Source organism: Silene latifolia, chromosome 11 (assembly GCF_048544455.1).
Source record: "Silene latifolia isolate original U9 population chromosome 11, ASM4854445v1, whole genome shotgun sequence".
NCBI lineage: Eukaryota > Viridiplantae > Streptophyta > Magnoliopsida > Caryophyllales > Caryophyllaceae > Silene > Silene latifolia.
Window position 1 is genome coordinate 188,473,738 of NC_133536.1, and position 15,225 is coordinate 188,488,962.

Below are 15,225 nucleotides of genomic sequence, written 5' to 3' on the forward strand. Positions count from 1 at the left end.
TTGGTTAGAACTATAAACTAAAACTTGTTAAATAATTTATTGGTGCTATTATAGTATTATTAGAGAATGATTTAACGCATACTAATTCCGTATGAAATAAACTATAAACTATTATTATTAGCTTCGTGGCAAAAAAATATCATTAAAAAAGAATTAAGAAAAATTTAAAATGAAATCATTAACTATAAATTGTTATTGTTAGCTACATGACATTACTCAATCTTTTTGTTTAGTTTTGCAAATCAATTTTTTTTTCCACAAATCAAAATACAATAAGGTGAATATGAAAAATAATGGAGCATCAATTTAAAGTCTAATACACTAAAAAAAAAATTATATAAACTGCACATGTATTACACGGGATCTAACCTAGTTGTTCATTAATATAATAGCATTAACAATTATGTTGTACCATTGAAAAAATAATATGTTATACTATATAACATTCTTACACAAGATTAACTGATCATAAAAAAAAATTAATATCGCAACTATTGATCGATATGATATTACTACAAGATGAGGGTCCCTAACTACAATTATTCTTGTTAGCAAGGACACTTAGCATTATGTATGGCTATTCACTCTTTAAGGTTAATACAGGTTTGTGTTTGATTTAATTAATTTAATAATTTGCCTTTAACTTAAGTCGGCAGTTTTAATTAAAATATTATTTGTATTTTGTAACAGTTTAGTCGAACTCTGTTGAATTCAGCTTCAATTAAGTCGAACTTTAATAGATTCTAAACCAAGGTGGCCAGCATATCTAATTGGGGAAAGATCACATTTTTTTGTCCCTAAAACACACTCAAATTTTAACTCAGGAGTTTTATATATAAAAAGCATAATTTATTTGCTTGAGGCAAAACGCAAGTATAACAACATCCTAGGCTTAACGTGTTCGTTTGGTTGTCGTACAAGAGTTAATTTCCCATCTGCCTTACTACTAAGAGAATAAAAATTCTAAAAAATTTTCCCTCCAAACTCCATCTACTTATATAAGGAAAGAAATAAAATTTTCCCATTAAGCTATTATCTTTTTTCTTAAACCATGATTTTTTTCATTAAATTCTAAATTATAATTATAATGTTTTAATCAAAATAAAAGAGGTATAAAATTATAAAATACAAAATCGCTAAGTTATCTTAGAAACTGACTTGATGCATACTTACACTTTATAAAACAAGAAAATAAACTAATATTATTGGCTTTATGAAAAAAGTTCTTTAAGATAATTTAAGAAAAGTTATAAAATAAAATCATTAACTTTGTGATAAAAAAAGATTTCATGAAATACTCAATTTTTTTATTATTTTTGCAGTTTAATTTTTTTTTTTTCTCGTATCAAAATACAATTCGGTGAAATATGAAAATATTAAGGTATAAATTTGCATTAAATAAGTAATAAACTGAAAAGTAAAAACTCTATAAATACCGCGCATTTATTGCGCGGGATCTATACTAGTGTTTTTACAAAACACATGAATTGGACAATTCATTTGAATTACCCAAAACACGTTTGGTTGGCATGAGTGAGTTGAATAGCCACGGGAGTTTACAATTACCTAGGGGGACTAGCTAATTGAACTCCTCCATTATGAGGGAGTTGGGAATGCCTAGGAAAATAGAATTCACGTGATTTTGAGTACAGATAGTCTTGCTATAGAAGGATATATCCGTCTATAACTAAAGACGGGTCAAATAGCTTGAAAGTGGTGACATATTTTGCCCCCACCACCCCACTTGTTGTTTGTCCTATTAGGAATGTGGTATTGTATTTGACCCGTCTTTAGTTATAGATGGATATGTGCCGTCTGTAATGAGATTTTGTGCTTTGAGTAAACAAACAACTCTCATTTTCTCAATTCATAAAATTTTCCAATTCACCCATTTTTAAAATGACAACCAAAGGAGCATGGTTTAGAAAGTCGTACTTTTATTATGTAGGAACTTCCTTTTTTCAACCGTAAAAAAATAAAAGATAAATAAATTAAAACCTTTGCCAATCAATGAAATAAATAATATACAAAATCAAGGAGAACACTAAATATTAGAAATTATTACAAATTCTTATTATAGAAAACTTGTGGATCCCGGTTAGGTTAATTAATTAGTAAGGATACTGATTGGAAAAAAAAATCCTACTAGTTATAAAATTAATGAGCTCATTTACAAAGTTAATGAACTAGCTCTATATCTTAGCTCGATGCAGATGTTAACTAGTTTAGTTAGTAAAGTCATGAGAAGTGATGCTCGTGATTTTGTTCAAATGACGTTAGCATTAAAACCGCCTTCGTGATTCCCTTTACACAAAACAAAATATCCGAGCTTTATAACTTTGTGGTAATTGAGCTTATTTACAAAATAATTGAGATAACTTTAAAACTAACTCAATAACTTTGTGAATGAGTTAAATAACATTTGAAAAAGGTTACCAATTTTAGAAAAGAGTTCTGTTGTACATAGAAGCAAATGTAGAATTTATTGAGCTAGTTGAAACGGTAGCTGGAACTTGAAGAAAGTAATCGAAATTGAAAAGATAACTGAAACCTGAAAAGTAACTGATAAGGTAACTGATTATTTAAAAACTGTTTGGCAAATTAGTAGAAAAGATAGCTGATTTTTGGTGAAATAACTTAAAAGGATATAAGAATTATTTGATATTATAACTTGAAAGGTTAAAAATGGGAGACAAAAGCATTATTTCAGGTATCTTATTTCTAAAATGCTATTTTATGGAGCATTTCATTTCAGGTATCTTATTTCGTTAAATAAGCTAATTGCCAAATGCTTGCAAGAAAAATAAGGCAAGCTGAAATTTTGGTCAAATAAGCTACTTTGGTCAAATAAGTTACCTGAAATGTTTTGCCAAACAGACTGAAAAGGTAATTGATAAGGTAGCTGAAAATTAGAAGCTGATAAGGTAACTGATTATATAAAAAATGTTTGGCAAACTAGCTGAAAAGGTAGCTGATTTTTGGTGAAATAAACGTAAAAAGGTTTAGGAATCCCCCTACTACTTAGGCTCCATTTGGCACGACACTTCAGGTAGCTTATTTGACCAAAGTAGCTTATTTGACCAAAATTTCAGCAACCTGATTTTTTTGCAAGTGTTTGGTAAGTAGCTTATTTGGTCAAATAAGGTACCTGAAATGAAATGCTACCTCAGGTAGCATTTAAGAAATCAGGTACCTGAAAGGACTTATTTTCCATTTTTTACCCCTTTATTCTATAATATTAAATAATTTTCATATCCTCTTACGTCCTTTTACCAAAATCATCTACCATTTCAGCTAGTTTGCCAAACACATTTTTATATAATCGATTACTTATCACTCTAATTTTCAAATTTACCTTATCGATTACCTTTTAGGTTTCGATTAGCTTTTTCGGTTTTAAATACCTTTTTTTCAGGTTTCAGCTACCTTTTCAGGTAGTTTTGCCAAACAGAGCCTAAAAGAATAAAAATTCTCTTAGTTTTCCCTCCAAAAGGTATCTAGCTAAATAAGGTAACAAGTAAAAAAAAATTCATTACATTATTATCTTTTCAATCAATATATTCTTATAATTAAACTCTAATCTTTTAATTAAAATTCATATTTATGACTTTTTCATTAAAATCTATAATTTATTATGCAATCATTTTCATTTCCATAAATATTGTTTTTCATCAGTTACACTCTAAAATTACGCAAATCTGCTTCTTATGCCGTCTTTAACATAATTATTGTCATCACTTACACCCTAAAATTACATAAATCTGTTTCTTATATTATCCTTCATCAGTTATACCCTAAATATGGTGTATATTTTAAAGGACGTAACAATTTTTATGTATTTTTTTTTATTAAAAATAAGAAAAATATTAGTCTAATTATTCGTCGATCGTCTTTTCAAGTGCGTAGTATACTGTTTTTACCTGTTTTTGTTATAAGGTTATATGCGTTTTACTTAGATTTTACATTTTTACATCGCTTAATTGTAATTTAATGTCATAAATTAGTTTCATGCAATGATATATCATTACAGAGTTAATTTTTATAGTAAAGTAATAATGGTTTAAGACAAAAATAACTTAACTTAAAGTGTCTTTTGATGGTAATAAACTTTCATTTTCTAGCTCTTACTAAGATTATATTAGTACATTATAACATTAAAGGTACAGTTAATTTATGCAATTAATTTAACGAGAATGTCTCTTTATAAAACAAAACTAAAAAATACCGTGCGATAGCACGGGGATCTACACTAGTGATCTATTATTATAAATTGAAGGGGTAAACATGGAAAATAAAATCAGTTCAGGTACCTGATTTCTAAAATGATACCCCATGTAGCATTTCATTTCAGGTAGCTTATTTAGTTAAATAAGCTACTTGTCAAACACGTACAAAACAATAAGGTGACTGAAATGTTTGTCAAATAAGCTACTTTGGTCAAATAAGCTACCTGCAACGCTCTGTAAAACAGAGCATAAATAGTATGTTCATAACTAACAATACTCCTCGATATAAAAACTATTCGTAAATCCTACTATAATCCAATCAATACATAAGCCACTTTTTTGAGGAAAACATATCAAACAAATTAATCCGATAATTTTAGCATAAAATCGTAAAATTATTTATAAATCATAATGCTTAAAGTTTTGTTTTTTGCCTTTTGTTAAGTTCCCCACAAGTCTAATGTCGATATATGGAGGTGAAGATATTGCAATCAATCATCAATGATAATAATAATAATGCTCTAAAATCAAGGTTTTAATAGAAAAGATATACGAATCAGGACAAATCACTGTCAATTAGGCTTTTTTGTAAACTCCTGGATTTCTTGTGTCAATAACTAAAAGTATGGCTCATTTATCTTTTTTATTCGTCAGCTAGTATTATGATTTGTGGGCCAACCAATATGAATTTTTTTTAGCTTGTACTTCATCCCAGTCACTATAATGTTCACTCTTTCCCGAAACGGATTATTCAACTAATGTTCCCATTTCTATTTTTAGAAACTTTTACTCTTATTTTATTCATTCCTCTCTCCTATCACCAAACCCACACAACTTTTTTACTCCTATTTTATTACTTTTCTTTATGTTTTGGCCACATAATTCTTTATTTAACTACTAATAATTCATCCCTCTCTCATATCACCAACCCCACACAACTATTTTACTCCTATTTTAATACTTTTCCTTAAGTATTGTGCCCATATCAAATGGGAACAATATAGTGACGAGGGAGTATCATGCAATGATGCAACTATAAATTTGGACTATTTTATGTGTATACAAAAGATAAATCCTCTATCTACACACACACAAAAAAAACTGGTCTTTTTAAGATGGGTCGTTTTCATCTAAAATAATAAGACGGGATTTAAAGACCATTTTACAGTTAAAGGCATCATTTTTGAAAAATAAGTTACCATAAACTGTAAAACTAGCTGGACTATTGTGGTTTCATTTAACCATAAAATGATTACAAAACTCCATCTTATTTGCTTCAGACGAAATTGAGCGTCTGAAACAAAAATTTTCCCCCGAAAAAATATATATCCAAAATAGTAAATTTTTGGATACACAATGAGAATTGAGAATCATTGAACGTGACAATAAAATGAAAGCAATTTAAACTCAATACAAACTATACTCCTCGTATTTTGTATTATAATAAGTTGTAAGGTAATTATTTGACTATTGATTTTATAATAAGTACTTTAAGAAGAATTATAAATCCTACTCCGTATATCATTAGATTTGAATTGTTGTTTCTCGATTGTAAAATTTTGTCAAATCTGAACGAAAGACTACTTCGTAAAACATGTTATGATGTCTCCTTTTTCTTGATTAATTCTGCTAACTTATATCATTAGGTTTTGAAAATGTTTTCATTAAAATATATCGAAATACTTACTTTTATAATATATTTTCTTGGGTTTTTCTATAATGTTTTGCAACTCGTGAATAAATATTACTTGTTCATGGGCGAAAAAAGGAAAAAAAAAAGTATGAGTATATTAACTCCAATTTTTCAATTGTGTACTTCGTATTAGATACAGTATTAAAGTAGAGATTATATATTACTCGTGTTGAATTAAGCAAACTACAGATAATGGAGTAAAATTTTAGTAACCACGCTCCATGAAAATTTATCACTGTATTTGATGGTAACACCGGTCGACAAAAGGGACATCATGATGGATAATTAACTATATTTTTTTGTGCATATTATTGGTTAATTATCTTGAAAATGCTAATCAAAACTAGTTGATTAAGACAGACAGTGCTAAGATTGGGCGACAACACTACACGTAACTATGCACACTCTCTTGTTGAGACCCTCAAAACAGTGGTGAAGCGAGGGGTTAGCACTTAGCCGCGGTGTTCATCCCCGCTGGCATTTAAAAATCTCGGAATTTTTGGTTAATATTTTTAAATTTTTTCAAGGTCGCCCTATAATATTACCCCTTCGTCCTCGCTGAAAATTTTTGCCCCACTGACGTTAAATTTGACTCCGCCCCTGCACAGAAGAAAGCGATTTAAATATCATAGGTTAAATTTGTTGGAGTACTTCATAAAGTATGCATGGTTACTCGAAAGTGGAAACGAGAAGGCCAGTAGCCATCCTCAGATCCTCTAATTCCATAGACATTTACTGGTTGTGTGGTGGTGATCTTAGAAAATATTGATATCGGAAATTCTCATGAATTATAAAAATTTAAGTCTGTAAAGTAAGAGATACTATGGCAATTTCAACAAAATGTAGGAAGATGATTTTATTAACGAAACAAGATTATAGAAATTACCATTAAATTCGAGGAAATTAAAATGATTTTATACTATAATTTCATGTGAGTCTACAACACTACATTTTTATATTAAACTAAATAAATGATTAAAACTAATTGATAAGGAGTACTAGTTATCTAGTTGAAACAAAGACATAAAACAAACCTTTTCTTTTTTAATTTCAAGTACTACTGCTTAATACGTTTATTTTAGTGATCACTTGGCCACTGCAGCCCCCAAAGGAGTGGCTTACATGGTCCATGTGGTGGTGCGGGAATGCATGGACCCGGGGAAATTCAACCCCTCGTCATCAAAAAAAAAATACGCTTATTTTAGTAGAATAATACGCTCACTCAGTAGGAGACAATAACAAAAATGAGCAACTTTCAATAACTTCCACTTTGCAACATGTTGTACTCCATTATCATTAGATGTCAGCATGTCAGCTTAAATGACAATAGTAGCCATTCATTTCGCGATTAAAAACTCTTATTTAAGATGGTTTTAAGTGTGAAACAGTTTCGTTTGTACCACGCATTAATTACGGCTAAAAATATTTTTTGAATCCGTTTCATGTTTACAACGCGTAAAGATTCGCTCCATTTCTTTGTCCGGATTTAACTTCAATTGGTCTCCCTTGTGACGGGTTACCATTTGTGGCGGATATTTTGTGAGTTAAAATGGTAACAAAATGGGTTAGTGGAGAAAGGGGACCACATGAATAGTGTTGCAGAGAGAGAAAAAGTGGGTACTTTGTGAGGTAAAATGGTATCCGTCACTCAAGAGTGACGAATATGTGCCGTCACAAACAAGAATTTGTGATTTAACTTTAAGCATGAACGGATAGTTGTAAATTTACTTGAAAATGAAAAGATTAATTAGGAAAATTGGGATATGTAATATACTCCCTCCATTCAACTCCACTTTGCAACATTGCTTTTTGCGCGGATATTAAGAAACGGATTAAAAAAACTATTAAAAGTACATAGGAAAAGGGAATGGTGGGGTTAAAGATATTAAAAAAATATAAAGGTGAGTTTTATGGTGGATTTGTGTGGGGTATGAATGACATTTTTTGTAAATATAGATTTTCAATAAGGATAGAAAGGTCTTTTACATGTCCAAATAAGGAAACCTGTAAAGTGGAGTTGAATGGACGGAAATAGAATATTTGTAAAGTGAAGTTGAATGGAGGGAGTAATAATCCTTGTGAGAGGAAATAGACAAAAAAGAGAAATGAAGAGGATCATTTTCGGTTTACAACGGTCTTAAGAGAGAGATTTACTTAATAGTTTTAAAACAATCATTTACATTAATATTATCCTTATTAATAACCATTTACTCGACCTGTACCAAATATATGTTCCTTATTAAATGAGAGAAACTGCAATAACTAGCTTGAATAATTTACATTATTAAAGACAAAAATCAATTAAGAAGGATTAAATCACTCAACAATTAAATTATAAAAAAGCAAATTAAATCTCTATTAGCCCTCTTCAAACAAAAATGAAAAAGGACTTGTTAATGCAAAAACAATATGCACAAAAAAAAGTTTCTTTGCACACTCACACTCACACACTAAATTAAGCACACACTAAAGCATGATTAATTAATTAACAATAATTAACACTTTCCATAGTTACATATAATCCCACAACAAACCTTCAAACCCAGACGATATAACATAATCCGGCAGCACCATCTCCGCCGTTGAAAACCACCCGTCACCACCGTCGCAAGCGAAGTCATAAACGAAGTCGTTCACGCTCAACTCGGTCATGGGCGGTCCAAGGCTCGGTAACTCAACAATTTCACTCAACTCGTCAGAGTTACAGAGCTCCATATTATTAGTATCAATGGACAGAATTGATGACATTGAGCAAGAAGATGATAATGGCGACGATGACGTGGAGCACCCGGAGGGTGAAACGACGTCGTCAAGGTGGTCCATGGCTGCAGCCTTGGTGGCAGCAGCTTGGACATCACGTGGACTTAAGGAGATTGGTCTAGGGAAATGTTCCGCTAGGTGCGGGAAATTAAGGATGGCAGTTTCACCCTTAATACTTAAAGCGGCCACGTCGTGGGCACGTGCTGCCATCTCTGGGTTCGGAAATGTCCCGAGCCAAATACGTGATTTTTTTCTTGGCTCGCGGATTTCCGACACCCATTTTCCCCATGCCCGCATCCGGACACCTCGGTAGACCGGGTGCCTACTCGTATCTCGGGCCCTTTTGGGTTTGGGTTTTGTTTCCTTCTCGGCCGAGTTTGTTTGAACTGACTCGGCCGATGTAGGTGACGGAGTGTGGTAGGATTTATTATTGTTGTTGGAAGAACTCTCCGATTCCGAATTGGTAGACCGGGTAATGTCAATCAATGACATTTTAGTTTTTTTTTTTTATTATTATTATTAAACTAGTAAAATGTCGAATGTCGAAATTTGAGGTTGTTACAGGTGGGTATTAATACCGGTTTTTGAACAAATGCGGTCAATCACAAATGATTAGACTAATAAGGCAAGATTTTGATGCATTATTAAGATTTAAGAAGGTTGGTAGAAGGGAAGGGGTTCAATTTGGAAATAAGTTAACAATTGGCTTTTTAATAACCAAATGTAGGTAAGGGAATTAAGTAGAAAATGGAAGTGGAAAGAAAACAAGGAAGAATGAAAAAGATATGAAAGGGTGGTTACCATAATTTGCCAATCACAAAAAAATGCAAAACTTATAAGGGAGAGGGAAGGGAGGGTGTGGGACCTATAAAAAGTTATGGGTCCAATGTAGGGTAACGTTTCCTCAAATAGAGAACCACGCAAACACCAAATCATAACACTCACATTTCTTGCATCCGGCCAATTTTTTATTTTATCTTCCATTGGATTCACTCTTTCACTCAGGTTATATGTTTTGTCTACGACGTAATGATATGAGAGCATTATTTAAGACTTAAGAAGCTTTACGTATAATATTAGTGGGGATACTCATGTCCTATATTGGAGGTTTCAAGATGAAAGAATATTATTATAAGTGTCCATCAAATATAATAGTATAAGGTTTTTTGGGAAAGATTTTAAAAGTAAATTCGGCTCAACAAGAAAGAGAGGTTTCGACGCTTACGCATAACAAGTGGTATCAGAGTCCAAGGTTCAGCATGAGTCTAGGCCCTAAAACGTAAAAATGGCGGAGCTTGGAGAGAGGAGCAGATAGCTTTCGCGAGTTACGAACGTGTGGGCCCGATCTAGCAGATTGTTTGCAAATCTTAATTAGTCGTCCATGGGTGGTACGTTGGTGAAATATTGAGTCAAGACTTAAAGGTGACGTACATTGTAAGACATGGAACTCCTAGCTCGTTGTCGAGCCTTCAGCAAGCCTGATCTAGGGCGAAATGGATGAAAGGCGGCATTAATCTTGTGGGACGCTAAAGACGTCTGTGTTAGAACGGTTGATCGGGTCCAACAGGCCGGCCAGGTTGGGTGTCATAGGTCTAGTGGATCCTTTCCAGGTTAGGTGCGAGAGACCGTTGTGTTCTAGGTTAGGTGCGAGAGACCGTTGTGTTCTAATACTTCTGAAAGATTGTGGGTATATTGGATGTAGAGGAAGTTCGATATGCAAGTGTAGCACAATCCCTAGTGGGACATATAAACATGCAGGACCCGGAGCATATGAGAGCACTCACTTAACCAGTTTGCGACATGTGGTGTAGACATAGCTCAGTAGCATGGTGTGTCAGTTAAGGAGAAGTTATCAAGACTTGGTAGTGATGCTAACGTGGGTCTAGAAATTGGGGCTGCAACATTTCAGGAGTTCTCAATGGAAACATCAATTAAGTTAAGGTCCGAGTTAATAAGATGATGGTGTCCTTAGTATGAGGGGAGGATTGTTAGGGTCTAAGCCCATGTCCCACGTCGGTGGCTTAGCCTAAAGTGGACAATATTGTACTATTATGGACCGTCGACACAGATATAGCAGAGGTCCAACAAGAAAGATATTATCGACGCTTCCACATAACATATAATATGTAGGTTTATTACGGAGTAACTTATTTGGCTACCGTTACGGAAGCTCTTAAGGAGAGGGGAGGTATGAAATCTAATTTAGCCTGAAAGAGTTACTCCATATGGTAAAGTTTATATCCATTGTGAAAATGATTTTTCATTGAAGGTATCCAAAATGATATCATATTGAAACCTTAAGAACCTTAGGCACTCTAAATATAACTAACCAAATTTACATACCAAAACCAAATTTACGTCTAAGATTTGAGATACCCAAACTGGAATTGCTCAAACTAATAAACCTATTAGCCTGTCGTCTCAACGTTTCTTTATTAAATTGTAATACTTCGTACCACATCTTTTTTTTTTGGTTAAAATGACACTTTAAATAGAAAAGCGAAAAGTCGAGTGATAGTTCGGCATAAGGGCTCAGTCAATAATACATAAATGAGATACAAAAGTAGGAGCAATATCCCAGCAAAGTATACCATTAGCAACGGTATGGTCTTTCTTATAGTACCTAATAAGAGTGTTCGTGATGGTATTAGTATATCTTAATAGTTTCCTAAAGGAAAAAAAAAAGGTAGTCGAGTTACTCAACATTTGAGGGCACAAGTTATCAGTAGACAAATTGACGACTAAAAGACATACTGAGCTGATACCGAAATAACCCATGTGATTGCACTAGAAAGAAAATCAACCTAAATGACAAGTAGTTCGCTCTAAAAGCCAACCTGAATGACAAGTAGTTCGTTCTAAACGAGTAAAAGTGATACACTTGAAAGTTCATCTTTCTAACCTCTACCCTAAAGGATCACGACAACTAACCAACCAATACCCACCAAAAGAGAAGTAGCGCAAAAGGAGGCGGATACACTGATTTTGTGTCAAAGGGAATCAAGAGGGGCCCAATAGATTGGGTTGACAGGTTTTTTAGAGCGGGCTTCGATAGTGTTTACAAGAGATCAAGAAGAGCCATGAAAATGAGTACAAGAAAGCCCTTACATGTCAAAAGGGGTCAAATACTTAGTTGACCAAAGCCCCCCAATGATTAAGGAGAAAAGATCAGAGTAAATCAAGACAAGTTGGAGTGATTGAGGTTTTGAAAGAATTTAGGCCAGAGGTCAAATTAAAGGGTTACGTAGAATGAGGTTAAAAGGAAAGTGAGGAATCAGAATGTTTAATTTTGATGATGGGAAAAAAAAACATAAATTAAACTCATTGTCGGAAACGTTCCAAGAGTCATAGACAATAATAGAGGACATCAATCATGTGGTTGAGGTGGGGAGAAGTGGTCCAAAAAAAGGGATCTAAGTGGTTTAAGGGTTACCGCATCTATATTAGTTATTTATCATACTCTAGATAAAAAGATAAAAAGAGAGAAAACGCGTGTACATATTGTATGGAATGAAATGTAATCCTCTATTTACTAAAAGAATAGGTGAACTGAAACATTTTCCCTCCAAAATGCATGATTTTAAATATGGAAACTAATAACAATTAACTTCATTCACTAAATAAGGAAAACAATAATTACAATTGATTTCATTAAATTATTATTTCATTAAAATTAATCTTCATCACATAACATGATTTTTACTAAACTCTAAATTTAAATATTTTAATTAAAATAAAATAAAATAAATATAAATTATAAATTTCTAAATCTTGTATTGAGGCTATTGTTAGATAATGACATGCCCATACTCTGTTTAAAAACAAAACCGTAAATTGTTATTAGTTCGTGACATAAAACTTTTTCAGAAGAATTCATAAATTGAAATCATTAGCTTTGTGGTACTCCTATAAAATATTTTCATTAAATACGTTTCAGCTTAGTACTCAATTTTTTTGATTATTAATTTCCATTTCCAACTTTTTTTATGAAAATAAAATACAATAACTAGAAATGTGAACAAATAATGACATACCAATTTTATATAAATAATTTTATAAAAATAGAAAACTATATATGCCGTGCATGTATTGCACGGAGTCTAAACTAGTGTTAAGTTAATTAAAATATAAATGGATTGTCATTTTTGTATTGTTTTACCAATTAAACTTCGCAAAACTACTATCTAAAGGGAAAAAAAAATGTTTGCGTCATCCAAGTGTCAATTAGCTTAGCTAATAAAATAACATGTTCAAGCTATAAGGATTGTTAATCAAACTATGTTAGCATTAGTATTGTCCTACAACCCCCTTTAAGGCTTTATACGACAAAGGCTAAAACGTCTTTACAGATGTGGAAACTTGGACTTTCACCATCTTTGTCTTTTGTTTAAACATTTAGCCAATTTTAAAATTCGTGCAACGCATGGGCAATATACTAGTATTGTTATGTTAGGAGAATAATTATATTAGATAAGAGTATATATTATAGGAGTAGTAGATACTATCATAATATGCTCTAAAATATCTTACCAATATTCTTTAATACTGAGATCTAACACTTATCGTATGTCGATTTTGCAATTTATAAAGTCCTTAGGAGATAAAACATGGAATTTGATACAAGTGTGAGAGTTTCAGTTTGGCTCAACGCGTTAAATTACACGGCCTTTACATTAAGATAGCAAAGACTTCCAGCTTTTGAATGAAAAACAAGTGCCAATAGTACACTGTTAAATTATCCTACGCTTTACCCTTTTACTAGGACGTAAAGTCTGTGGTATATAGTTGGACTGCCATATAATGATTTGGATTTTAGTGTGCTATTAATTGCTATACGTCCTTATGACACTCTCCATCCCCACCTCTCTGCCATTTCTGCTCATGTATCTTCTCCCTTGTTTCCCCATTTTTGCCTTGACGTCCTGTTAAGAATTTTTAATAGTGCCCCACAGTGGCGGAGCCAGGATTTGAACTCAGGAGGCGAAAAATTTTAGGGGGGCGAACGACTAATTTCATAAGCTACCCTCGAAAAAATTTCAAAAAATTTAACTAAAACTTCGAAAATTTCATCCGACAGGGGGGCGACCGCCCCTGCTAGGCCCCCCTCCCCCCGCTAGCTCCACCACTGGTGCCCCAGCAACAGGGTTATTTAGGATGATCACTCTTTTCTGGCAAATAAGTTTTAGAAAAATTTAGGGTGCACAAAGTAATGATTTGTATTGATTGAAATGTAAACGATTTTTATATCGATTATATATGGCGAGTAAATGAGAGATTAATTAAATTTGATAAATGAAAATGCTAGAAGTAACTAGATACGAATGCCGATGGATTCATATTCCCCAAATCTAGATCATATGAATTGTAGTTAGAATTTTGTATTTTGGATTATTGAATGGATTGGATATGGATCAATTTAGATCTTGTAATACTACTCATTTTTTATCGTAGAGTACTTGGTCGAGTAAGCTGCACTCGACCGAGTGCGTCCGTTGAGTGTTTGGTCAGGCAACTGACTTGGGGGCACTCTGTAACACCCATCTACCAAGGAGCCTTAACCAGACCTTCCCTAGTAGATAAAGGCGTTACCATCTCGGTTGCCCGAGGAACAGTAATAATCAAATGTCGATAAAAGAACAATTATATTAAATTACAAGTGATTAACCAAACTAAAAGATACAACTCGTGACATCTATCAACTATGTGAAACTATCTCGGCCATGACTCGTGGTAGACTCGTCCCTCCAAGCACCCAGCTATGATCCAGATATTGATGCGTGCATTTTATATAGACTTTTTGTATCGTATTTGCACGCATTTCTATGCATATTTCGTAGTATTAAGCTACAAATGTCCCCCGAATTGTCTACTTTGTTTTCTCTTGTCCTATTTGCAGGAATGAACCAAAGAGAAGCGGAATCAAGCTTAGAACATGTCCCTATGCATACATTTTGGAGATGAGTTGAGCCGGAGCTTGGTAACTACTAATTTGTGATGCGCATAGAAGTAAGGTAGCTAGGCGAGCAAAGGAAGAGCTTCATATAACCAGTACCTATTTTGAAGGGCCATATCTCGAGTTATACAAATGATAATCAGGTGATTCCAGTAGATGAAAGCTTATCCTCTTAGCTTTCCAACGCCACGAAAATCGCTTGATTCGGACAAGTAACGAAGAAATGGCGGCCGTTTGAAGTTCAGTGCGCGAAGTAGGAATTACGCGCTGAAACCACTCGATCGAGTACTTTAGTGTTCGATCGAGTACTTTATGTGTTCGATCGAGTACTTTAAATCTCTCGATCGACTAACTTGACTCTTACTATATTCGATCGAGTGCTTTAGTGTTCGATCGAGAGCTTTTGGGGAAGATCTCTCTCGATCGACTAACTTTATGTTGCTCGATCGAGTAAAACCAAGTCTGACGCGCATGAATTGTGTCGAGACTTATTATATTTAGCTATATTATTTTATTAGATAATAAAATCTCTTACTATATAAGAGAAAAACATTCATCAGGTTAAGTGTTCGGAACTTTTCACTGCTTGAACC

General features: G+C 33.1%; 1 protein-coding gene across 1 annotated transcript; it reads right to left on the minus strand.

Moving 5' to 3' along the window:
* Positions 1 to 8,158: 8,158 nt before the first annotated feature.
* On the minus strand, positions 8,159 to 9,485 carry LOC141612175 (dehydration-responsive element-binding protein 3-like). Its single transcript, XM_074430894.1, has one exon. It carries the CDS (start codon positions 9,169 to 9,171, stop codon positions 8,431 to 8,433), a length of 741 nt encoding a protein of 246 aa, XP_074286995.1. The 5' UTR covers positions 9,172 to 9,485; the 3' UTR covers positions 8,159 to 8,430.
* Positions 9,486 to 15,225: the final 5,740 nt, after the last annotated feature.

What these genes read in the sequence shown, in the direction of transcription:
- LOC141612175 (XM_074430894.1), bottom strand. Translation starts at nt 9,171, where the DNA reads ATGTCATTGATTGACATTACCCGGTCTACCAATTCGGAATCGGAGAGT.